The sequence below is a fragment of the Pollicipes pollicipes genome, unplaced genomic scaffold, assembly GCF_011947565.3.
Source record: "Pollicipes pollicipes isolate AB1234 unplaced genomic scaffold, Ppol_2.1 Scaffold_4295;HRSCAF=5057_pilon_pilon_pilon, whole genome shotgun sequence".
In the NCBI taxonomy this organism is placed as follows: Eukaryota; Metazoa; Arthropoda; class Thecostraca; order Pollicipedomorpha; family Pollicipedidae; genus Pollicipes; species Pollicipes pollicipes.
In genome coordinates, this window is record NW_023596461.1 from 10439572 (window position 1) to 10466924 (window position 27353).

The following is a 27353-nucleotide window of genomic DNA, read 5'->3' on the forward strand; positions in this document are numbered from 1 at the left end:
GCAGGTCAAGGGTCACACTGGTCACGGATGTGACGGTAGGTCACGGCCAATTGTCACGAGTGACGTGTCAAGGAAGAGCTATGGCTGCGGGCTATGACCGTGACATCAGGTCACCGCCACATGTCACGGGAGTAACACCAGGTCACAGCTGAATTTCAGTGGTATCAGTGTTTCCAGAGACGTACAGTTGGATGAGAAATATGCAGAAATATGAGTTTGCGTGTGAGATACCGCTTTTTGGTTTATGACCAGGGGTCAGCTGCTAACGAGGTCAGACTGCTCAAAGCAGTTAACTTCGCTACCAGAGTAGCTACTGGCCTACGAAAGCATGACCACGTGTCTCGCGCGCGGGATAACCTGCACTTTGCCACGCCTCGCCAAATATGTAACGTAAAAACTGTTATTGCTGCGCAAAAAGCCCGTGAGCGAGGCGGACCTGAGGGCCTTGCCTGTTTACTTCAAGAATACGCTGACGTGCGGACCAGTGACCGAACTACCCGCATGGACCACAACCTGCACCTCCCAGCAAAGCGCACGGCGGCAGGACAGCGGTCCTTTACCTACTAAGTGGCGTTTCTCATTAGTGAAATGCCTGTGGATGTTCGGCGACGGAATTCCAGAAGCTTTGAGCGCGCTGCCAGGTCCTTTTTGTGTGATAGGGTAGTCTCATTCTCTTTATGCGTGCATGCGCTCGTGCGTTTTTCATTCCTTATCACTCTCCGTTCTTTTTTATATACTGCTTTATCTCTCAGACCAATGACACGTAATATCCAGGTATTCATGTGGAGTGTCGAGTGGGGTCAAATAAATAAATAACTAAATCAATCAATAAGCTTTCAAATTTGCAGCCTCTGGTGCCTACTAGACCTTCTCCCAGACTTTCATGCCATCTTGCTCCTCATTCCCCTTGAGACCAGCCAATCGCCGTTGAAGAGAGAACGTTTCCCACGAGGGTCTGGCCACCCCAGGCAATCAGCGGGAAGAGGTCACTCTGCGACCCGCGGTGATCGCTCAAACCTGTGGTGGGACAAGTCTAACGACATACATTTCAGTCTACACTTTTGATGCCTGACTGACTGACTTTGGGAAGCCTGAGAGCCGCGGAGCTATCGCCTCCTGATCGGCCTCACGTTCAGGCGGGTCCGAGCGGGCCTCGGCCCGCTTCCTGCTCGTGACCACAGCGAGGCCGCGGGGTCTACTCGGAACGAGACGGGCCGCGCGAGTTGGGCACACTTCACAGTCGTAATTCTGGAGCCCCCCCCCCCCCCCCCCCCCTCCAAAGCAATTCCGCCACTGTCAGGAGCAGGTTCGCGGACCCGAGCCCGGCGCTCCCGCTCAGCCCGAATCTATCAGCGATGTGAATTGAACACACTATTTGTGGATTACTGATGTCGCACAAGTCACGCCCAAATCACCGGAATGCTCGACGAGGCAAGCCAGTGCCTGTGAACAGTCCTGAATGCACACCTCCCTCCCCCCCCCCCCCCTAACGATAACACCCAGGGGCGTATGGCACGAGTGTGATGTCATCGACAGTGGCGTGACGCCACCAAACGTGACGTGACGTCGGGGCACTCCGTGTGACGCACTCGTGATGTGACTGCGAGCGGGCACTCACGCGGCGGCGGTGTGTGGCCGTCCAGCAGGCCGTAGGTGGCGGCGCCGTTGGTGGCGGCGTGGCCGGAGTCGCCGCCGGGCGGCTGGCGCGCCACGGCTGCGACTGGCGGCGGCGGCGGTGGCGGCGGCGGCGTCCGACCGTCGTGCTTGGCCAGCGTCAGCACCACGCGGTCGGTGACGGCCTTCAGCGCCGCCACCGCCTCCTCGTGCGTCACGTTCAGCAGCTGCCGCTCCCCCCGCTGCAAGAGCCGGCCGGTGAGACGTCAGCCACGACAGCCGCCCAATCATCAGGACGACGGCTCTGTCAGAGGACTCAATCGTCAGTAGGCTGTCCGCCAGAGGACGACCTGCCGATAACGCGTGATCGCGCTGATCCCCGCCGTGGTCCGTAAAGCCGGCCAGGCAGAGCGCGTAAGGCGCTGACGTGGCCCGGCCGGAAATGTCCTCATCGCGGCCCTCTTGCCGGAAATGATGATAAAAGGTGGCTAAGCGACCAGCGGGAGCTAAAATAGTTTCGTTCGGACGACAATGCTGGGCCGCTCGCCCCATGGCCTCCTAGCCAGAAGTCTTCATCCGCTATCCGCTGTACTGAAGTTAGGGGCACGTATGTCATACTTTGCATGACAGTTGATAGACTTTTAACAAGCAAACAGGAGTTTTAATGGCGGCAGACATACATACTAATCAGTTACTGCCCTGGCAACTAGTCAGGCTAGCACACTTAATAACCTGAACATGTTTCGTGGGCGGCGAATGCAACAGTACCAGACTGCATCAATGACGCAGCTAGCTCACACCTGCTGAACTCGCGCCAATCGGTTTCCGCTAGGCCCTCCTACTTAGATCAGGCGGTGGCTCGTTTTGTGGTCGGCGCTGCTCCGTTATACTCCGTTAATGGAAGTGTGTGATCAAGAAAGTGACCGCACTAACACCTAATGGTGCAATTAATTAATGGACTGATGTCGGTTTCTACTCCGTAAAACATTATCACATTAGGGGAGTGAAGCCGGCCAGCGGTGCAGTTGCTAAGCCTCGAACATCTTGAAGGAAAGGCTTCGACTCAGGAACTCGGGGCGAGCTTCTCGTCCCAGCTCTCACTCTCGCGTCACATGCAACGTTGAAGGGTCCCCACGCTAATGATCTTCAAATTTACATGCGTTTACATGCGTTACATGCGTTTACAATTTACATGCGTTTACAAATGATTCCGCTGCTCGAGGCGAGAGCAGTTAATTTCAACGTTACAACATAATTCTAGTCCTTGAAATGGAGCCAACATCAACTTCAGCCAGCGACGAGAGAGAGTGGAACGAATGCCCAATCTTTTCTAGCGTAGAGTATACAGCCTGCTCGGCCTGTGGTGGCGTCCCGCCACACCAAGCAAGCTGAGGTCAGCACTGCTCGGCAACGAGCGACGCGGGACAGGACAGGTCAATGTAGCGACGGGCCATGGGCCTCGTCCGCGCGGCCGACCTCTGCGAGGGATGCGGCGGAGACGTGCACCGCTCGCCCGCGTGAGGGGTGGCGGGCAGGCACGACGTACCCCGGCGTCCACGGCCACCAGTCGGTCCCCCACAGCCATGGTGCCGTCCTGGTAGGCCGCGCCATCCTCCATTATCTTCGTCACGTATATGCCTGGAACGGGCGCCGTTGATCGCGTCAGCCACCATCTCGCAACGGCACGGGCCACAAGCGCGGTAGGCATTTACAGTAAAAGTGCTTCTTCCACCACGGAGCTCTGTAATGGCCCGTTAGGTTTCGATATGGCCGCACGTGGTCGGAGAGACAGCACCAGGAACAGGCGACGTCACCGTGCTATCAGTGATGTCGCTCCGCGCCTCTACCAGCGGCGGTATCAGCAGTGGCCGATGACTCACGGCTATCTGTCGGCCGGTGTCGTATCTGAGCGATATGGCCGGCCGTTGCAGCCGGGCTGTGTCGGTGACGGTCGGCGCTCGGTCGGCGTTCGGCCGGCGCCGACAGGCACTCCGGACCCCGGCACACGCCACGGGAAACCGACTCGAAACCCGCCCAAGCCGGCCTCGAGCGGCAAGGCACACTCAAGTCACGTGCTTTGCTGCGGTCTTTGGTCGGCGCTCTCGAGGCTAACCCTACCGCCCCAGCCTCGCCCACCGAGATCGGATGCCACCATCCCCAGTTTCGTCCAGCGAGATCGGATGCCACCATCCCCAACTTTGTCCAGCGAGATCGGATGCCACCATCCCCAACTTTGTCCAGCGAGATCGGATTCCACCCTCCCCAGCCTCGTCCACCGAGATCGGATGCCACCCTCATCAGCCTCGTCAACCGAGATCGGATGTCATCATCCACAGCTTCGTCCACCGAGATCGGGTGCCACCCTCATCAGCCTCGTCCACCGAGATCGGGTGACACCCTCATCAGCTTGGTTACCGTTGTCGGCCGGTATGTGCTGGTTGCCGGTGCCGCCGGCGATGCTGAAGCCGAGGCCGCGGCTACCCTTGTGTAGCTCCAGCTGCACCAGGTACTCGGACCGCGGCTGCCGGCGCCGCCTCACCGACTGCCGGCACCGCGCCGGCCGGGCTCGGGTCAGCGAGCGCGCACCACCGCCAGTGACCACACGCAACAGCTGGCCCAGGCTGCTCAGCAGCGGTACACAACGTCACAGGAAACCACGAGAGAAAAAAAAACAACAAAAAACCCAGAAATTCCATCTTTATAGTTCCATGCGACGCCCGTGTGACACATGACTGATACAGAATGCTGTTTTGCTATTTTTGTGGTCGACAATTCACCGAGTACGGAGTGTATTATGCGAAGATACGCTTCGGCATACTTCAACATGATGTCAAGCATGAATGCGAAATTAAATCAAACTCGCACTTTAAATAATGCCAAGTGGCACCCCTAATCAAATTTCAACGGAATCTAATTTTTCAGATAATCCCAAGACACCACAATTCCAGCGAAAACGACATCTGACGCGTTTTACGTCCATTGGCACGCACGCACCATCAATCACGCCCGCATAGCGAGGCATAATTATGCTGTTTCAACACTTGATGGTAGCGAGCCAAACAGCGCTCGTGCTCGTGGGAGCGTGCGCCTTCCCAAAATGTGGAGGAGCCCAAGAGGGCGAGCGCGTGGTGAAAGGGGAGCGACAACAAACGAAGGGAAATAGAACTAAACAAGATAGGACAAATACAGAGAAGTCTTGCTTCGCAGTAGAGCATCACCATCATCAATGGAGCCTCCGGTCATGCCCTGGACCTCACCAGCTGGACGTTGGTGCCGGCCTTCCTCAGGGCGTCGACGGCCTGCTCGTGGGTGACGTTGGCCACGCTGACGCCGTTCACGCGGGCGATGATGTCGCCGACTCTCAGCTGACCGCCGGTGGCCGCTGTGCCGCCAGGGATCAGCTTGGTGATGTAGATGGAGGGGTCGTCCCTGGCGATACGGTGGCGACGTCAGGCGCGGGGTGACGTCAGGCGTGGGTTGACGTCACGAGCGGGGTGACGTCAGACGCAGGGTGACGTCACTACTGAGGTGGCGTCAAGAGCGGGGTTTACGCTGGGTACGGGGTGGCGTCGGGTACGGGATCAGGTCAAGTACGGGAGGCGTCGGATGCAGGTTAACGTCAGACGAGTGGGAGAGCACAAGCGTGATGGTGCTGCACTTGAGCAGCTCACGCCAGCTGGGCTGCGGTGCTGTGGAGCTGCGGACTTCTCGACGCCGTCTCATTGACTGGGGTCTGGGCGGTGCGGTTTCGCCAGCAATCAGTTGACATGATGCAGTTTTTGGAAACGATTACACTGTAGCTAAGTAAGCATCGAAAGTTTTTGGCATCGTAGCAGCGGCGGCCGATCACTTACTAAAGAATACAACGCAAACCACCCCGCGTGTAATCAGCAAACCGCGGAGAAGCAAATAGAGGGGAAACGGGAGCAAATAGCGAATCTCCGGTTCGTGTTGTCACAAAAATGCCCTGAAGACCTAGTTCTTAGCCGGAGGCAACGGTCCCATTAGATGAGATTCACCGAGTTAACTCAGCTTGGTGACATTATCAGACCGAATCAGCTCGCGACTGCATCAGACTGAGTTCGCTCAGAAACGATGCATATATTGATCTAGCTGAGATTACGGTCAGTGTCTTTGAAGAGTATTGGCGGCTTGCGAATGCAGGACTGTAAATTCGAGCACTTACACCGAGCCACCCCCGCCCACGCGCTGTACTGTGCATGAATACGACACTTCGAAACTACGGCCGCGGGCCAGAAATATCACGAAAGAACAGGTCAAACGCCGAGGCTCACGTCACAGGCCGTCACGACCCGTGACGAGATCCGTCACCGGCTCTGACAGTGACGGAGCAACCTAACACATTTGGGCATCACAGTTCGCGCGCAAACAGATCGCAGGGTGCGAGAAGGGACGTCAACACCAGACATGGCTGGCGTCTGTGCGCTATAACTGATGCGACACGAAGACGGGGAGACATCCGAGCACGAGGAGACGGCGAGCACTGACCCGACATGCGGGTTGTCGCGGCCCCCGGCGATGCTGAAGCCCAGGCCTTGGCTGCCCCGCCAGAGTGCCACCTCCTCATACACCCAGTCATCGTCGCCGTTCAGCTGGAAAAAGAACACGCCACAGGTCAACGTCTCCACCCGTCGATTGTGCTCACCCTACACTGCCCTGGCATGGCCGCGACTGATGACGAGCCGCGCTGCACGTAGGCGATGCTGACACTATGTTTTGAGCTTCTGAAAGTTTTGACAAGGCACATCACATCACTGCATCAATGGTCACCTTAAAGGTGACCGGATGTTAGTGGCATTTACGAAATCTGCTATGCAATTTACAGTACGAAGGCATTACAGTACAATAGGGAAATTGTTAAAAGTGAACAATTTCTTCTATACACCTCCCTAGACCCATGTTTTGGTTGAAAAAGATGGAAGGGGGGGGGGGGCATATGACTGGCTCCATCGGCGTACGGGGTACGGCATGGGCCAGAACGGTCCTTTGACCTCGATGGCTGCCCGCCAGGTGGCAGATCAAGGTGCCAGATCAGATGCTATCGTGCGACCACTGCTGTTGCCACCAGCCGCCAGCCCCCATCCCCCGTCACCACTAGGTCAGCGGCGTCCAGGCGGAACATGAGCCGACGGGGGGAGGACGGGGGGGGAAGGGGGGGGGGGCGCCCGCTTCGTGCTCCAGACGGGGCGCCGGCCCCCGGCCGGGACCGGGCGGGCGGCGCCGCGGCGCCTGCCCCACCGCCCCGATCGGACGGCGCAGGCCAGCGCTGCCCGGAACGACTCTGCCCATACCTGGAGATCTAGACTTTGAGACGACGGGCGCGCTGAGCTGGGACCGCACGCAGAGCCACAGTCATTGTGGTGGCTTTCCTGGCCCCCAGCATGACTAAGCGCGGAATGCCGGCGACTTGGGACGGAAAATGTCGCCAGGTGTGCGAGGCTACACTAACCAAGAGGCGAGCGGGTCGCCAGACCAGTGCAGGAAAACTGCAGTCTATTCGAAAGGTTATTCATTGTCCCTTGGGAGCTAAGATCAGTTTGCATCTAAGCTTCACTTCTAAGTGGGGCTGGTCGACGCACAGTGGCGTGCTGATGCCCGATATGCCGTGGGGATGCCTCGCGCCAAGTCTCCAGTCGCGAGTCACAAAACGTCAGCACGGGCCGCTCCGGTCTCCCCTCCAGCCTCTGACTGTGACCGCGCGCCTGCGACCCAGCCGACAGCCCTTGACTGCCCGCCGTCAAGCCTATGGGCGGCCAGCGCTCATGTCATCAGCGCTCGTCAGAGAGCGAGCCAGCTACAGAGCAGATCGATCCGCAGCGCGCGCCTGGGCGCCAGCTCGTGTTCCCGCGGCCTGCCGCCGTAACGCGATACCTGGGGTGCGCGCGGTGGCCGCGGTGCGAGGCACCGCCGCTCTGTTCGACCAACAGGCGGCACATGGGGCGACCGCAGCGGAGCGGGCGGCGCGCTGCAGGGGGCGTCAGCGGCACGGACGGAGGCGGAGGACTGGCGGGTCAGCCAGACTGCCGCCAGCACCAAACAGTGGCTCACAGGGTGTACCGGCTGTGGCCGAAGAGAGGAGGCCACGAAAACTGACAACAGGAGGGACGAGCCGGTGGGCAAAGCCATCCACGACACGGCAGAGGTCAGGAGGGCTGACGACACACGCAGCATGCGGGGCAGCGAAACCATGAATGACGGGACAGCGCGGGTAAGAAGAAACAACGGCAGCGAAAAGGCCAGCAGAACGGACAGCAGCAGGACAGGCCGCAACAGAAGAAGACGGGCACCGCCGGAGAACATTATCTGGGCCCGATCAGATGGGGACCGGCCAGAGTGAGCCGGACCGGGCCGACCGGACCGGCCGGGGCGGATGGAATCATATTCATCAAAGCCCACCACGAACTTTACCCGTCCAGACCGCGCCCTTCCCGGGCTCAAAGCTGGTAACGGACACACGTCTTGAAACCTGTGACTAAACATTTGTCCTGGATCCTGCTTTACCCGAATCGTTTTCATCTCTGACTCCCCTGAATCGCAACACATGGGCTTGGTTCAAGTGTCACGCCAAGCGAAGCCCAGTGCAACTTTGACTCGCCCCCAACTTCGATTTTTGAGAAATGGGTAAGTTCTGAAATCAGTTGTGATGGAGGCAATTCCTGAGACAGTAGTTTGGGAGATAACCCTATTTATGGCCTTCATGAAGGCAACAATAGATATTCATTTTGACAACAATAAGCCGGTTTATACGATCCTGTTGCATTTCGTGCACACAGGATCTGCCACACTTCTTTACACTTTAAATATGCCCAGTTGCGTGTGCCCAATCATTTACAATTGAGTCGACTCGCCAAAACTCCAGTTCCAACTCAGAAGAGAAAAAGGAAGATTCCCCTGTTTCAACACATTTCGGGGTCAATTCCAACTCCCCCGGTGTCAACCATAAGTATGCCATGACACAGTGTATTGTTCATGTTGGTGGAGGTATGACTTGACGCTTGCATGAGGCGACACAGACCAATGTATGCGTCATCACGGAGCTATGTTTGCAGCAATGTCTGCTGCATTGCAAGTAGGCATGTGCCTACCGTTCAAGAGCGCATTCATGCATCCCGCCCGTGCCCTTCGTTGTGGTCCTGTCGCAGCCGCGGATCTCAGATTCCATCTCCATCCAGGGGAAAACCTTGTGCACATAAACTCTGGCCAGCCTAGCCCTAATCGATGCCGCGGTTGCGTCCAGCCAGGATTGCGTTATCCCTCCCTCATTATCAGGGCTCAGGGTGATGCATAGCGCTAGGAGATGGACGGGGGGCTAGTTACGGTGGCTATTCGACTCGCAGGGCTTGGAACGCACCAATTGCGAATCAACAACAATCAATCAATCAACAAATCAACGCTGTGATGCATGATGACACACAAAAGGCCATCATAATGCACCCACCCATGGCCCTTTGTGAGGCACTTCACTGCCCGATTTTGAAATCATTTCCGCGCCCACCGCCTAATTGTCCCTTAAGTTAAAGCATGCGATGCCACGACGCAGTTCTGCCAAGGAAATTGTCGAGCAGAGAGAAGCAGCGCGCGGCCTTCAAAGGGTGCCAGATCCACACGCCAGAGCTCAATCACACGCCAGTGATGCCCCTGGGCCGGCCTCACTAACTCTCCGGCGCCCAACCATACGTCGTAGAAACGTGACCTCCGGGGACGCCTGCTCCTGGCCGGCGCCCGACGCCGCGGGACGGCAGTGTCGCTGGGGCCCGCCGAGCGCGGCACCCCGGCCGCTGGGGCTCGCCGGGCGCGGCGCCCTGGTCGGTGGGACCGCGGGCGCGGCGCCCTGGTCGGTGGGCTCCCCGGGCGCGGCGCCCTGGCCGGCCGGCGACGCTGGCGGCAGAGCGCGCGCTGGCGGGCCGAGCCACGGCCAGCGGCCGGCCAGACGGCCGCATACCGGGCATGATAGCGACCGCCACGATAGGGCCGGCGGCCCGAGCGTGGCGCCGGCCGCTCGCGCCGGCGGAGCCTCTGCAGCGGCCCCTCGTGGCCCTGCTGGCCGCGCGCCGGACGCCGGCCGGAGCCAGCGCATGGCGCGGCAGGTCACGTGCAGGCGGCGGCGAGCCTGCCTGGCCGGCTGTGTCCCCGGTAGACACGCGCTCCCCCCCCCCTCCCTAGGCGGGGTCGGTGTGCACCCACCAGGCTGTCCTTGGACGTGTACTCCTTCCGGCGGCTCCTCATCCAGCGGCGGACGGGCATGGCGGCTCGGCGTCCGCGGTGGCGCCGGCCACCCTTCACCGGTACACTCCCTCGCACTGACGCACCCCAGCGACGCGCGGTCGCACGCGGCTGATCGGCACCACGCCGGCTCCGTCCCGTCAGTCCGCAGCACCGTCACCCGCTGCAGCCGGTCACCGGCCGGTCGCCGAGCACACGCCAGACCTCGAAATGCCGAACAGCGCGCCGGCGGCCGATACACACTCCGACATACAGCGCGCACCTGCGACCGCCGCCCGCGACCCACGCACTGGCCCACCGCGTCTGTGGCGGGCCGCCGCCGCCACCCCGGCACCTGTTGACCCGTGACGCAACACGAGGGTCCAGCCTCGGCCCGCCGTCCGGCCGGCTGCCGCCAACGCAGGGGTGCGGCGCACTCACCCCGGACGCGATGTCAGAGACTGTCCTACAGGTGCGACAGGTAGGCACGTATTTCGAATGCGATGAAGCGCCATTGGTGGCGCCGGCCTCGAGGCAACGGAGAATGCGGGAGCAGGGAAAATGGCGTCTGACGGTTGCGTTTCTGAAAATGATTTATTTCGTCTCCGTAAAACGACGTTGAAATCGGTATTCTGGCCATCAGGCGTGTGTACGCGAAACAAGGAAAACCATGAACTGGTTCAACCTTCGGTGCATGCCTTATACACATCTAACATAATGTACGGAAAAGTTTCGTGAAACTGTGTGCCGGAAAGTCCTCGTGAGACAGACTGTGCGGCCATATGTGCGTAAGGAGGCGTTCGTTTGCAAGTGTTTGCTCAACGCAAATGTGCAAGTGTGCGTGCTTGGAACGCAAATAGTATGATCGCTAGTACTCGCTTCTATGTCCCAGAATGTTCGAGCTGATCGCATTCCAACCGTGTGCGTCATATGCAAATGGGTAAATAAGTGCTAAATAGGCCAACGGAACTGAGCAGCCAGTAAAAACGAAATGATCAGAATATAGGACGGTGCTCGTGATTGTCTCGACGACGTAACACTTACACCCATTTTACTCGAAGCGTCGTGAAACACGCCTATCGGTGATGCATTCATAAGACTAACCATGCTAAGGTTTTTAGCTTTCCTCACTTGCGTTGCATTTTGTTGAGCTTGTACAGATTAATGTATTTGTGGAGCCGCCATCGGATAATGGATAACGATTTTCATCAATTTTTTTCTAAAAAAAAGGCCAGCTGCTCACTTCCGCCCGAATTCAACCGAAGACCCATGGAACGACCACCGCTCGCTCGCATTTCGATACACTCTGACGTTGCATAACGGGTCGGCTCCGGAGAATTAAGCACTTGATTGTGCCTTTCATCGCCTTTCCGTCAACGCGAATTCAACTTCGAGAACTTCCTTCGCCATCAACATGAATGATCGTCGCTTTTCAATGGCGTCAGTTCACTGCAGTCTCCGAGTTGTTATCATCTTCCAGGTTGCTTTCTGGTTCACAGATTGACGGTGAGAAGGATAGTGTACGCTGAGCACAAGAAATATATTTTCCAGCTCGTCTAACTTGCGTGCATTTCATGCCAACGCATATATTAGCTTTTCCGTCGTGCTGTGAGTGCTTTCCAAACTGCTGTAAACGTTTTCCGACCTGCTGTGAATGTTTTCCGACCTGCCGTGAATTTGCCACCCGCACACAGCAGCGAGGCTGACCAGTCGGGGGTCTTTCTCAGTCCCCACTGACCTGACTGGGACCGGAGCTGACCGGCCAGGGAGCTCTGTTCACTCTCCTCTCACCTGACTGGGACCGGAGCTGACCGACCGGAAGCCCTGTTCACTCTCCTCTGACCTGACTGGGACCGGAGCTGACCGGCCGGGGAGCTCTGCTCACTCTCCTCTCACCTGACTGGGACCGGAGCTGACCAGCCGGGGAGTCCTGCTCACTCTCTTCTGACCTAACTGGGACCGGAGCTGACTGGCCGGGGAGCTCTGCTTACTCTCCTCTGACCTGACTGGGACCGGAGCTGACCGGCCGGGGAGCCCTGCTCACTCCCTTCTGACCTGACTGGGACTGGAGCTGACTGGCCAGGAGTCACGCTCACTCTCCTCTGACCTGTCTGGGACCGGAGCTGACCAGCCGGGAGCCTTGCTCACCCTCCTCTGGCCTGACTGGGACCGGAGCTGACCGGCCAGGAGCCACGCTCACCCTCCTCTGACCTGATTGGGACCGGAGCTGATCGGCAGGGGAGCTCTGCTTACTCTCTTCTGACCTGATTGGGACCGGAGCTGACCGGCCGGGAGCCCTGCTCACTCTCCTCTCACCTGACTGGGACCGGAGCTGACCGGCCGGGGAGCTCTGCTTGCTCTCCTCTGACTTGATTGGGACCGGAGCTGACCGGCCGGGGAGCTCTGCTCACTCTCCTCTCACCTGACTGGGACCGGAGCTGACCAGCCGGGAGCCTTGCTCACTTCCCTCTGACCTGACTGGGACCGGAGCTGACCGGCCGGGGCCCTTCTCACTCCCCACTGACCTGACTGGTACTGGAGCCGTCCGCCCGGCCGGCCTGTTCGGCCCGGTCGCAGCCGGCGGCGCCGCGGACACCCTCATCGGCCGGCATGGCGGAGAACTCGTCCAGGCTGTTGCACGAGATGGGCGGCACCGTCACCGTCTCCGTGGGCGGGTCGGCCGTCACCTCCGGATCCGTCTTCTGCAACGGCCAGGACACGGCTGTGACGCTTGTCGGAGGCATGCGACAGGACAGCAGCGGCATGACGTGATGACAGAGGCCGTTCCGGCGTTCTGGTGCCTCCGCGCAGATGGACCACCAGGCTCGCTACAATGATGGGGGCGCCGAGACGCCGTGTGGTCGGGCTCAGAATAATGTGGGCTCAGAACTACGTGAACTAGCCAGACATCCTAACACCATTGGTGCTTGGATGTCTGGCTAGTTCAACGTAACCTTGAACATATGAACCTAACCTATATGAACCTAACCCATGCCTTGAAGCACCGGGGCGCCACTTGGTGACCGCTGCTGACTTCACGTTTAGAAGCGTCATTACAGGCGGCGGTCGTGGTGCATGACTCCAGGCTTTGATCAGCGCGGATCAAAACGTTATCTGCACTCAGAACACGCCCACAGTCATTATCTCATCAAGCATGTTGCATGGCTGAAAGCGACGACTAACAAGGCTAACTCAGTTAACGGGCCAACGACCGTGCTGGCTGCGAAAGCCGCGTAGTGCAGTGTGGAAAACCAGGACTGCTGTGGGAAGCATATGACATGGACGCATACATACAAATATGCATTATATATATATATATATATATATATATATATATATATATATATATATATATATATATATATATATATATATACATATATATATATATATATATATATATATATAGCACAGTACCATTCCGGAATTTTTCACTCTAACATACTGGGTCACAGTGGTGGGCACTGCACAGTGAAGCCAGGATATTGGTGCAGCATTCCCTGCACATACCACAGAATTATGGCACCAGTGGGTAGAAACCCCATCGCACGGATGCGGCGGTATTGTCGCCGTTTTCCTTTGCTTGGGATAAACTCGCTGTTTTGCCTGGAATACTAATTTTCATTTCTTCTGGAAATTCCAAAGATAGCAATTTTTGACAGCCCAGTCCCGTTCGGCTTGCAAAGCTAAGGATTGTTGCACGCAAGCTCTGGCGCAGGAGGGTGTTGGGCACCCCCCGTCAGGTCTCCCTTCGTTCGAGGTCTTCAGACTTTATTCAACGCTATATTTCAAGCATCCAAACACAGTTCAAAACAGTCAATTCGACGCACATTATTCAAAAATGTGTAGTTATGGACTGCTGAGTTTGCCTCCAGCGGTGACACTGGACAGCAGAAGCAATGTGATCTTCTTGCGAATCCCCGGGTGGAAGATCGCAAGAAGAGATCCCCACCCGTCCACCAGCCAGAGGCTAGCGGTAATTACCGTCCGGCAAGACAGGCCTAGAAGAGCCAGGGGACCACGCATGCTGCCATCTGCCGTCCTCCAGATTCGACCGGGCCGCCCGGAGCCAGGCTAGTCACGTGACCGCGATTAGTCACGGTCGCGGCCGCAAGCGCTGGCTGGCGATACCCCCTTGTAAACACTGTAAGCGTCCTTTGAGCGGTGTGTTTAGAGTATTCTTTCGGCACGTTCACGGTTCAGTCTCAACACAGGCCGCTGCAGAGTGCACGTTGCTGTGTTCCTCTTCAGTGTGTGTTGTACCACGCATGGACGTTTCGTCGAGTGACAGTCTGATGTGCGGAAAACGCGTCCATCCAAGGTGTGTTACCCCGCAATCTTTTTCCTTCAGAGCACGGGAGCACGTTATTTGTGTGCGCAATATCATGCAAGAAAGCCAATGGAGATCTTTGAGCGACAAAAGAAAGGTTTAAACTGCGCCACCTCATCAAACGTTCTCCTCATGAGATTGTATTACAATGTTGCCGCCTCGTGGGTAAACAATCGTCAAGCTGTGTGGTGTTAAAAATTCCCATGTCATAAATGATGAGTGATAAAGCGGGCTTCTGGATATCAAACTATCCCAGCACCTTACTCTAGGTTGAAATTTCACGGTCCGTAGGCGTGACATCACACAACTTTGCGTCAATCCTGCACGTACATGTACATATGTACGCATACATGTAGTCGTCGTATTTCAACGTGTATATGTTGGAATGTACGTATGTAGTTCAATGCATACACGCATGCTTCATATTTACACATACATACACATACATACACACACGCACAGCTACATAACCTACATACGCATACATGTTCATACACAAACAGGTAGGACTTAACGTGCCCCTGCATATGCAAAACTACCGCTCAATTTATGCCGAAAAGACTTCTGGGTAGCATCCCTTGGCAGAAAGAGAGAGAGAGAGAGAGAGAGAGGGAGGGAGAGAGAGAGAGAGAGAGAGAGAGAGAGAGAGAAGAGAGAGGAAGAGAGAGAGAGAGAGAGAGAGAGAGAGAGAGAGAGGAGAGAGAGAGAGAGAGAGAGAGAGAAGAGAGAGGAGAGAGAGAGAGAGAGAGAGAGAGACAGAAGACAGAGACAGAGACAGGAGAGACAGAGACAGAGACAGAGACAGAGACAGAGGACAGAGAGACAGAGACAGAGACAGAGAAGAGACCACAGAGACAGAGACAAGACAGAGACAGAGACAGAGACAGAGAAGACAGAGACAGAGACAGAGAAGCGACAGAGGACAGAGACAAGAGACAGAGACAGGACAGAGACCAGAGACAGAGACAGAGACAGAGACAGAGACCGAGACAGAGACAGAGACAGACGACAGAGAACAGAGACACGAGGACCAGAGACAGAGACAGAGACAGAGGACAGAGACAGAGACAGAGACAGAGACAGAGACAGAGACAGAGACAGAGACAGAGACAGAGACAGAGACAGAGACAAGAGACAGAGACAAGAGACAGAGACAGAGACAGAGACAGAGACAGAGACAGAGACAGAGACAGAGACAGAGACAGAGACAGAGAACAGAGACAGAGACAGAGACAGAGACAGAGACAGAAGAGACAGAGACAGAGACCAGAGACAGAGACAGAGACAGAGACAGAGAGACAGAGACAGAGACAGAGACAGAGACAAGACAGAATACAGGAGACAGAGACAGAACGAGACAGAGGACAGAGACAGAGACAGAGACAAGACAGAGAGACAGAGACAGAGACAGAGACAGAGACAGAGACAGAGACAGAGACAGAGACAGAGACAGAGACAGAGACCGAGACAGAGACAGAGACAGAGACAGAGAACGAGACAGAGACAGAGACAGAGACAGAGAAGAGACAGAGACAGAGAAGAGACGAGACAGAACAGAGACAGAGACAGAGACAGAGACAGAGACAGAGACAGAGACAGGACGAGACAGAGAAAGAGACAGAGACAGAGACAGAGACAGAGACAGAGACAGAGACAGAGACAGCGACAGAGACGATACGAGACAGAGACAGAGACAGGTCACAGAGACAGAGACAGAGACAGAGACGACGACAGAGGCAGAGACAGAGACAGAGAGAGAGAGAGAGAGAGAGAGAGAGAGGGAGAGATGAGAGAGAGAGAGAGAGAGGAGGAGAGAGAGAGCGACTGAGAGAGAGAGCGAGAGAGACGAGAGAGAAGAGAGAGAGAGATGAGAGCGAGAGAGAAGAGAGAGAGAGAGAGAGAGAGAGAGAGAGATTGGTATGGGATCCGACTCTGGTGCCTAATGGTATTGCGCTTTATGCAGGAGTCAGAAAAGAGTGCAGTGAAGCGCGCGAAGTGAAGACGTGCAGCTCTGTGTAACCTTTACACGGGCGGGACATGGGCAGAACCAGTCTTAACGTCACCCCGCCGTCAGTGTTGTGGCTGTGGCGGCCGGTACCGGGCCGACTCGAGCAGTCACGCCACCGAGGGGCTGCAGAAGCTCTGCAACTACCGACCACGTCCTCAGCAAAACAAGCAACGCAGTTCTTCGAAAGCTGTGCTGTAATACTTTGGGAGCATTTGAACCTCAGCTGCTTGCAAATAGGAACAGAGAAATGCAAAAGCGAATAGGATTGGTCATTGCGACCAAATTCCGTGTAAAATAATTTCGAGGTTTCCTCGTTGCTTTTTCAGTAACTTTAAAGGGTTAAATATTCTTAACTCATTGATCTCGCTAACCGCAATGGCCTCACCTCGCCAGGCTCAAGGAATTCAATATTTCAACAGCCCTTGAGAATGTGCGCGCGAATGTCAAAGATCAGTTTATCTCTATCGGCTGAACCCTTCAAAGCAGCTCCCGTTAACACAGAAAGGCCTGCTGCGCTCATTCCCATGTGATCCCAAGCATAACATTACACGCGTCTGTCATCACCTCGCTCGTCATCTCGCCGAAAAATGTGTTTTACTGGCTTGCTATCCCAAAAATAGCGCCAATGTTATCCAAAGTCGCCCATTTCACCTGGCCGTGACATTTTGCATGTCTAAGAACCGAGCGCTAGCAGTGACGCGGCACATAATTGCACCGGTCGAGCCAGTGGTGCTCGAAAAAAGCGACGGTTGCCGGCTTCAGCGGCTACGCCCAGTCGCTGAAGCCGCCCAGCACAATTTACCGGCTAACCGATCCCTGCAAGGAGAGAGCGCAGCTTCACGCAGTTTTCAGCGAAAAGAAAAGCAATTAGTTTATCAATCGCATTGTATTAGCCTTGGTGTACCCACACACCAGTTTTCGGGTAGTCACCAATTTCTTACAACATCGCAATGTGTACCAAATAAACCTTTTTTCTCATTCGATTAAAATAAGAAACGTACCATTTCCATGTGGCGAACAGCCATCACAAGCCTGCTTCAACTGGGCCCAGCTTTCGGCAACGAGACGTCGTAGCAACACCACACGAACGTCGTTCAAAGGAACGAAGCCAATCCTGTTAGTAAAAAGTTGGGGACAGTGCGAGCAGTTGACCACGCTGCTAAGCGTTTTTAACGATTGATGTGTGATCTCGGCAGAGGTAAGGCATGAAACTAACCCCACGAGTAGGGTGGATGTCGGTATCGTCACAAATCAATGGTCGATCTCGCATTGCCAGACTCGTAGTCGCACCAATACAGACTGGGGAGGGACCAACGCCGCGTTTTCCGAAACCTACCTCCAATACAACATGCTGCTGCCTCAACTGGGAGAGATTGGGTCACAACAATCTCGTGACATGGAGTGCGCCACGTGATTACCAAAATACGTCCAGCATGTCTTGCGATGTTTTGGCTACAGTCACCGAAGATTAAATCATCAAATCTTTTTGGCTGTAATCGCCAATCAAAACGGGTTACATGACTTACGGAGTGAGCTTCAAGGTATCTGATGTCCGTCAAAACACGCCTACGTTTTTTTGCAGTGCTTTGGCCAGAATGACCAAACACGAAAACTATCACGTAATCATGTATTTCATCGACTGAAATTGCCAGACTCTTGGCCAGGCCTGCCCACGGACACGCAAGTATCTAATTGTAGAGCGGTCGCGTCAATCTCCATGGTGTTGTTTCCGTGGTTGAGCGGTGCGGAACTACGCCATATGTCGTAGGTTAATTATTTTGCTTAAAAGAGAGTCGTCGAATATGTTACTAAGAGGCCCCAAGCTGGATTTCTGGGTAGAAGATCCATATCTTCAGTGTCTGTTACTTGAGCGAGATCCTCTGCCTGGAGCGCGCCACGCTGACAACGCAGTCCTTCGTAACCTGAGGACAATATTCCTTTTAAGGGGATAGCGCGTAGTTACAAATGCATAAACCATTGTCGTACACGATTGCGACATCAAGGCGAGAGGCACCGCCCGCAGTTTGAGGACCGCTTCGCATCAATCGAAGTGAGCCCACTTGTCCACTTGTGCACTGTGCCCACACACAAGTGTGCCGGTGTTTTCACTTGCCCAGCTGCTGACTCGTTTACCTGCTAGTTCTATGAAAGCAAGCAGAGCCGTCGAGAAGTGTTTCAGAAGCTCCAACCGAGGACACACTGAGACGAGCCTTCAGTAACAGAGCGGCCACCAATGGCGCCTTGCAGGGAAACCCAATCTGTAGACCATTCAGACTGCTGCATCAAATCCCCGTCAGGCTGCAGAGCGAGCAGTCAGGGTAGTGACCGCAGCATTCAGTGCCGTTATGGATGGAGATTGGGATGATTGTTGCGTCTTTACACACAGAAGCAGAAGGCAAGTGTCGGCGGAACCGCCAACTCGCTATCACAAAAGCATCGCCCGTAGGACTTCGTGTACGTAGTTAAGTAGAAAATGGCTCGAATACCCTTGTCAAGATGTCATTCGCGTACATGTAAAACGAACATTTTTTAATGCCTTCAACGGTCTCAATGCCAATGCGCATCCGTAGAGAAACTGAATGCCAACCTCACCACAAACATACATGTCCTTTGTAGGGCGTGCACCATGCGCCAATAACAAGTCTCATCAGCACGATTACAGGGGCTTTTTCTGCTAACAGGCATTGAAGGGCGGATCTCGACGGCAGACGCTTTGGATCTTGCCAATATGTGACAGAACGGAAGTCACGTAAGGCCTTCGGGCAGCTGACAGGACCTGAGTTTTCGTTTTAAAGCAGTGAGCCGCAGGGATGCTCATTACCCCATCTTACACTGAAAAATCATTTGGTCACGGCATTTGATTGCTAGTGACACACCGTAATCCTTACAAGCCCTAGCTCACAATCCTCCACATGACCATTCACAATGTCTTATGTAAAAAAGGAGATCAACGATCATGGCAAAACACCCGAGTGGCAGAGGCGGGGAGGGGGGGGGGGGGGGGGCTCAGTTGGCCGTGGGCGTCGCGGCTGTCGGCCCGGCCGCCGTGTCTGGCACAGCTGGGCACAGGCGCCGCACGATCGGTCAGCGGCGCCCATCGATTTCGACGCCGTGTCGACGAGCGTTCCGACCGCGCCGTCACCGCCACCTCGAAACACGCCGACACTGCCTGTTGTCAGACCACTCCGAAACACGCGGGCGCCGCCCGACGCCAGAGCACTCCTAAACAGGCCGACACCGCCCGCCGACAGACCACTCCGAAACACGCGGGCACCGCCCGACGCCAGAGCACTCCTAAACAGGCCGACACCGCCCGCCGACAGACCACTCCGAACACGCGGGCACCGCCCGATGCCAGAGCACTCCTAAACGGGCCTGCACCGCCCACCGACAGGCCACTTCGAAACACAGTGCAGTCAGACCATGACACGAATGCCACACGCGCCGCCGCCAGACTGCTACAATACGAGTCGCCGCCAGGCCATATCAAAACACGTTGTCGGCACCGGCAAAATGGAGATGCTCCACTCCAACCACTGCGGCCACCCTTCTGCCCGGCGGGCCCGGCGATGGGGCCGGGTTGGTCGAAGCGGGCCGGGACGGGGCGGGACGGGGCGCGGCGCGACGCCAGCTGACATCCGCTCCCCAGTTGCGAAGGCCACGGCCGGTACCGCCAGCGGGCGGCGCCTGCACCCACCCGCAGGGCGCCGGCCGACCTGGCCCGCCCCGTGCCCGGCCCTGGAGCGGGGCCAACCGCGAGGCCGGCCGGCGCGGGTTCAGCCTCGGGTCGGTCCGGCTGGGAGCTGGGCGGCCCGGCTCGCGCCCTTTGTTGCGCGTGTCTCAGAGGCTGACAGACGCGCTGATCACACAGCTGGCTTCCCCCGGCTCGCACTACACTGATTCCTCGCATGACGGCGGTGTTTTTATACTTCGCTGCGGAATGGTTACAGTTTAGGACGCAAGCCAGAAATTCTGACTCAGCGCCGTCTCCAGTGAGCACTAACTATTCGGAACTGGTGGCGTGGGTTTCGGTTGATACACACTGACCTGGCACGCCGAGCGTGCTCAGAAGTTCAGACCGGAAGTGTTCGGATTTTAGGACTGCCCTAGTCACGCAATCTCGATGACGTTTTGTCGGGCATATTTCGGAGCAGCGTGCGCATTTTTAGCGTGCATCACCATAACACCATCTTTACCAAGGGGGAAACATCTTGCACTGGTAATTACAACAAGCATAACATTTCAGAGTCCATTTTTCAGTCACGCAATATGGCCCAACTGTCATCCCAGCCAGTCCTCTTCAACAACTCTGAATGGGGTGGGTCAAACACGAATCCGAGCTTAAATCCGCTCGCTCAGCCTCCCGAGCTGATCCAACAAATCAGAACCCTTGACACAAAACGTGAGAGTGTAATCATCTTAAGTTGGGAAATTGCCTCGAAGCCTGAGTTTACACAACCGAAGCTCATTACTTTGAGACCAGCAATAATCCCCGGCGTGGCTTCCGTCATCTCCCCAGGCGTCTGCGGCCGGCGGCGCCCGCCCGGGTCACCCGACTGCGGTGGTGGTCTGCCAGGCGACTGCCGCGAACTGGCCGCCGATGGGCGAGGGAGCATATATGACGGATGTGACTGTGGAGACCCCTGCTCTCTCCTGTAGTGCCCCCCCCCCCTCCCCAGCAGCGCGCCCTGACCGGTAGGTGGCGCCAGTCTGCTCTGCACGAAGCCCTCGCCAGGAAGCCCAGGCGCTGTTATCGCGTCCAGGCCAGCGACGTGCCCGGGATCTTCAAGTGACGGGTGCTCGCTCGACGGACTTGGAAGCAGCTCGGCGGCTTCTGTCACTGTCATGCGGTTGGAAGTGAATAACGCGTCGCCCGTGGCCTTCCGACTACCGCGCTAAAGTTCAGGGCACTACGCTATACCAGCTAGCGTGTACTTTCAATACACAGCTCGACTGATACAGTGAGTTCAAACGTGAGTGGATGGACTGGCATGAAATTCAAAACAGTGCCCAACGTCCCACCCTCTCCATGCAGGCTCGTCGCTATCCAATTAACCCTAAAACGGGACTCCAATTTCGATGTCGTGCACAATGACCGTATCAAAACAGTTCTGAATTCGAGCGCCGGAAATCGGGCCATTTCTATGGAGCGAACCTGCCCGCCGGCGGAACATCCGTTTAAGTGCCCCTGCAGGGCGTCGGACGCGTTAGTTTCCTGCCGCGGAAGGCAGGCAGCACGTGTGGCGCGCCGCCGCCTGCCGCGGCTGCACATGCGGACCATGACGCCGACGGTCGGCCCTGCCAGTTGGCGCAACGGCTGGAGGTGGATGGGGGACGTGTGCAGCGGCGCGCTGGTCATAGACCGGGGGCGTGTGGAGCGGCGCGCTGATCATAGACCGCAGACGTGTGGAGCGGCGCGCTGGTCACAGACCGCGGACGTATGGAGCGGCACGCTGATCACAGACCGGGGACGTATGGAGCGGCGCCCTGGCCATACACTGGGGATGTGTTGGGAGGTGGTGGGGAACGCAACACGATGGAGCCGTTGGAAAGTCAGACCTGTCCGTAGACAATCTCGCGGCACCTTAAAGGGAAAAGCTCGGCCAAAAGTTGTCTTATCTTGTTTTTCCTGGGACGCGCATACACTTATCCGGCCAAAAGCGGCTTCCAACGCCCGAACGCGGCTTTTATACCCCCTCAAACGCAAACAGCGCGAACAATTAGTGCCGCATGTTATACGTCAGGCTGCAACGGCATAGGCTAGCAAACTTCCATAACGTAAATACCACTACCGCGCATTTACCTGTCACAGGACCTAGGTCATGACCAAACTTTCACAAACTTGTTTCACAAACTCGCCAAATGTATCAGGGGCACGCGCCACCACTTTCCCTGTGTCTAACCCAAGAACTTTTTTATTGGGTAAGCCTAACCTTCCCAAGTTTCTGAAAACGGTGCCGTGTTAGCAGCACGACTGCATATAAATTCACCCGTCGCCAACGTAGAGCGTTTGCCAGAGCATGTCTCGGGCAATCTTCACGTTGTCCCGCTCCGTCCAGAATTCCCCAGCCATTCATTAATGACGGCGCCTGGCAACAGACCAAGCCGCACCCGATCCACCACAGCGTGTCAACACCAGCGCGCAGCACCGACCTCCGAGGGCCACCGACACACGTGCGCCGCAAGGGGAGCCGATCGCAGCGGTACTCCGGACAGGATGCGGGTGTGACGGTCCATGTTACCCCGGACAGGGTGCGGGCGTGACGACGCCGTTACTCCCGACAGAATGCGGGCGTGACGACACTGTTACTCCAGACAGGGTGCGGGCGTGACGCCCATGTTACCCCGGACAGGGTGCGGGCGTGACGGCCCATATTACTCCGCACAGGATGCGGGTGTGACGGCACTGTTACTCCTGACAGGGTGCGGGCGTGACGACACTGTTACTCCAGACAGGGTGCGGGCGTGACGACACTGTTACTCCAGACAGGGTGCGGGCGTGACGACCTCGTTACTCCGGGCAGGGTCGACCAGGCTCCTAGGCGTCCGGTACCAGGGAACCAAATCAACAGCGCACCCGGCTCAGTGAGCATGACCGTTTGCTTCGATCGTGGCCTGTGTCCTTTGTGCCATCCGGTACAAAGGCGGCAGATGTTTTCACAGTGAACGGCTGTCACCATCGGCCAGCGCCCTGCGCGCTACTGAACAAAGGTCGAGCCCACAGTCGACCACCGGTGACGTATTGTCCGCCGCCCACGTCACGTGAGACGCGCGCGGTGCGAAACGCGCCGTTGCATGCGATCCATGGGTGGCAGATACTGTCGCTGTTAATACCGTCGACAGCTGCGTTTTACGTGCCACCGCGAGGTGCCCCGCCTACCTGACGTGAGGCATTCAAACTATGAGCCCTGAAAATGTAGTCCATGGGATCGCAAACCCGTGGATGGCGTCGCCGCCGAATCAACGCGCTTTACCTGCGCCCGCGAGGTACCCAGCAGCGGCGCATCCCAGCCCATGCCAGGGCCGAGGCGTCGCTATTCTCGGCGCGTTTAGTCGGAATGACAGCCGTGCCTGCCGACACGGGCGTCACAGCTGGCGGCAGAGGTGCTCGTCGGCCGCGGCTGTCCACCAGCTGCTCCCGCCGCCACTGAGCATTGCTCCGTCGCCCCGGCAGTGAGAGAGCTGGTACCAGCGTCTGGCAGGCGCTGCTCGGTCGCCGCCGCTGGAGTTTGGCCACTGCTGGTCGCCCCATGTCTGGCAATCTACGTTAACAGCTCAGTCACCCACGCATCTATCAGTCTGCGTGAACTTCAGTGGCCTCGTAGTAGCACCTGTCCAGCCACACCAGTATCTCGCGCTCCAGCTCCGTCCGCCACGAATTCGCAAACGCCGCACAGTCGCCCCGCGTCTAACGCGCTCTCAACTCAGACGCTCAGGTCCCGGCAGCCCCCGGCCGGGTTCGGCCCAGCAGCCGCACACCGGCCAGCACGCTGTCTCGTGCGTTCAGAACCGGCGGGCCAGCGCGAGGCGGCTGCCGGCCGGCGCTGGGCGGCGTGATGATCGCAGGTGGACGGCCGGCCGGCGGCCACGTCAGCGGTCACGGCACGCCAGAGCGGCGGCTTCGACGGACCTCACCGACGTCGAAAACGCGGTGACGTGGCCGCGGAGACCGAGCCCGGGACCGGGGCAACCCAGGGACGCGAAGGGCCGGCGCGGGCCCGCTTCCACGCGCCGCGTCCTCCACGCGCCCCGGAGCAGCCAGCTACAAAGTGGTCGTTAGCCTATTACATAACCGGCCGTCGCCACTGGGTTCCAGGGTCATGCCACAGTAGCTCCTCAAGCTAACTGGGCACTGCGCTGACCCAGCCGTGCACTGACGCCGCCCGGGGCGGGCGGAGTGGCGGCTCGGTCTCACCGCCGGGGAGCCTGGCCACCGCCGGCCTGGCCTAGTTCTGGCCCTGCCAAGCGGCGCCGCCGCCGCCGCCGCCGCCGGGCCCGCCCCGCTCCGTGTGTTGCGGGGGGCCGCAGGTGGGGCACCACCGCTCTGCCTCGCCAACGCACTCATTAGACGGCAACACAGTCAGCCGGGAAAGACCGCAAATGAACAGCAGCACGCGAGGATGGTGGCAAGAACGTGTTCGTCTGCACACCACCAGAACCAGAGAGTCCGCGTGATGCATCCTGGACTTTGCTTGGAGCCAATAAACGCATTTAATTACAGGTTTCATCTTAGAGATAAAGTTCGTTTCGTAACTTTGATCGCTTAGTGACCTATGACCTTGGAAAACATTTCATTTTAAGTGTGAAAGTCTTTCTCCAAATTAATCAGTCTACATGGCGCGACGGTTTCTTGTCTGTAGAACAAAGTATTTGTACCGGCCAAAATAACTAAACCAAATCCACGGGCCGTAACTTACAGTGAGACGATGTCGTCGCTGCTGGCAAGCCTCGCGTAGTTTTAAAAACAATATGTCAGCCCCATGAAGGACTTTCGGTAATCTAGTGACCTACGCAAAGTACCAGCGCTGTTTACTGCACGCGCCTGGGGAAAAGCAGCATGTCGTCAGATTTGGTAGCCACAAATTGCTTCGTACAGCCCTCTACAGGCATGTGAGTTGCCATATATGAACGCAGACCGAATTATGAACGCCTCATCAAATCAGAGATTTAGGTGAGCAGGGCTGGAGCCCCACGCTAAATATGTGGGAAGCGCCAACCGTCCTCCAATTCAGGAGATTACTCCAGTGGTTTCGTACTTTGACGTTGGATTGTTGGGCGCATTTATGTATATTTTTATTTCGGTTTCGTAAGTAGGACACGACAAGTGTACTATACATATATGCATATATATATACTGAAGCTAACCTCTTGATAGCTCAGAGGAAATATTTCACATTTGGAGATATTGAAGCAAGCATCAGATATGATGAAACATGCTCGCTTAGAACTATTGGTATACTTTTTAGCGGAAAAGACTACTCTAGACAACACAATTCTCTGTTTAGTGAATCTGCTCCTCAATGCGTCATGGTTTCATTACGCCACCGCACCTCGCACAACATTGAGAGCCAATTAACGGCCGTTATATCTGGAAATAGCGCTCAAGAACGGCAGGTATGACCACTTTGACAATCATGTTTGTTTGGCTTTGATTGCCGTATGGCTTATGTAATGGCAGGATTTGAAAGACGTTTTCATGATGTCATGAATGCCAAGGCGACTCCGAAATCCTCTCCCCGATATATCTTTCTCCATGTTTGCGGACGTGTAGCTCAGAAACTACAGGGACTTAGGTCTTAAAAAGGGTAAGATTGTGAACAGCGCCGAAAGGTCTTCAAGATGGCTATTTCAGTTAAAAGCCCATATAAATGTGAACCACTCGGTTTAATACTTGAGTTTCAAGCTCGCGAAAGGTAGCATATGGATGGGTCATTCCAGAGGGCAACACCAGCCATGTGTTGCAGGCAACCATGCATTACCTTTCTTGAACTAAAATCTAAATATGCAAAATGAGAGGTAAACCTCGGTGATGTAGATGTTTAGGGGTAGATGTAATCACAGCCTGTAATTGGAGGTAGGTAGCCTAGCCTGTAGTTGGGGTAGCCAGACTGCAGGTGGAGTAGCGCAGCCTGTAGTTGGGGCCGTCTGTAGCTGGAAGCTCGTCTCTGCTTAGAGATAGGGCAGCCTGTAGTTTGAGATAACGCAACCTGTGATTGGGGATAGCGCAGCCTGCATTTGGATGCCGCCTGCATTTGAGGATAGCGCAGCCTGTAGTTGGGGGTCCCCTGTGATAATGCAGCCTTTAGTTGGGGGTCCGCCTGTAGTTGGCGGTAGCACTGTCTGTACTTGGGAGTCCGCCTGATGTTGGAAGTGACGCAAGTTGGGGTTGGGGGTCCGCCTGTAGTTAGCGCTAGCACCGTCTGTACTTGGGAGTCCGCCTGATGTTGGAAGTGACGCAAGTTGGGGGTTGGGGGTCCGCCTGTAGTTAGCGCTAGCACCGTCTGTACTTGGGGGTCCGCCTGATGTTGGAAGTGACGCAAGTTGGGGGTCCGCCTGTAGTTAGCGCTAGCACCATCTGTACTTGGGGGTCCGCCTGATGTTGGAAGTGACGCAAGTTGGGGGTTGGGGGTCCGCCTGTAGTCGGAGGTAGCGCTACGCGTCACCACAGCAGGACGGCTCAACGGCACACTGCGAATGGTCGCACGTTCTCTGTGATCAGAGACCCGGGACCTGTGCACACACACGAGCGGGCATGCCGCTCGTGTACCCACACATTGCTTGAAAGCAAGCGCATCAAAGACATTCAAGAGACGCCAAGAAGGCAAGCCGCTCCCAACAGCGCCCGTGATGGCACTGCTGGCCATCTCATCTACGTGAGGTAAGTGGGATTCCCCAACGACGATGAGTGTGCAGTCGGCTGATTGAACTGCTGAAGCGGTTGTAACAGCCCTATCCGTATAGGGTCGTCTTTGGGCCGGCGGTGGCAGACCACGAGCGTCACCGAAGTGTGCCGCGGACCGATCAGCAGCAGCTGAGCGATGGTTGGATTCGAGAGGCACAGCCACAGCGGGGGTGCACGGCCGGCGCAGGCCCCAACGCCATCCCGTGACCTGCAATCGCGGACGGAACCGTGTGTGGCGTCCGAAACCAAACCAAAGCTCAGAGCCCATAATGATGTCCAGTCATTGTGGCGCTCTACGATTGGAGCGCAAGCCGGGAGCTTTATATTTTTCGGACCCGAACATTCGCGTGATAGGCAGCCAGGATGCTGGCAGCTAGCGCTACCGCAGCAGCCTCCCTGTCGGGCGTCGACTCAGCTCTGCGTATCTGACCCGCAGCGAGGCCAAGCGCAGACTGGCCCGCCGTGTTCACCGCGTTGCCATGGCATCGGCTCGCTCTGCATGCCACTCGCGTTCGGGAGCGGCAGTGACGCGCGATACGGTGACGACAGCGGCAGTGACGCGGGGTGGCTGACAGCAGCGGTTGAGCGTCACGGCGCGACAGCAGCAGCCGCAGCGTCAGTACGTCGACCAACCGTACTGCTCTTGTGGATGAGAGGAGCTCGCGAGTCCGTGTCCACTGCGGGGCGATCAACCGCGCAGGCGGCGCCTCGGGCCTGGACTCCGGTCGTCCGGTGGGAGGCCCGTGTCTTTCAAGTGAGGCCCCGGCGTGTGGCGG

At 56.7% G+C, this 27353-nt stretch overlaps 1 protein-coding gene across 1 annotated transcript in view; it reads right to left on the minus strand.

The window, feature by feature from the left end:
• The window catches only part of LOC119096697 (disks large homolog 2), a 120229-nt gene that overhangs the window by 20573 nt on the left and 72303 nt on the right, over window positions 1-27353 (minus strand). Inside the window, exons 5-9 of the mRNA XM_037219592.1 lie at window positions 12363-12539; window positions 6124-6227; window positions 4872-5043; window positions 4030-4156; window positions 2968-3252 (exon numbers count right to left, since the gene is read on the minus strand). Of these exons, the coding sequence (XP_037075487.1) occupies window positions 2968-3252; window positions 4030-4156; window positions 4872-5043; window positions 6124-6227; window positions 12363-12539 (865 nt within the window). The remainder of the gene's footprint in view (window positions 1-2967; window positions 3253-4029; window positions 4157-4871; window positions 5044-6123; window positions 6228-12362; window positions 12540-27353) is intronic.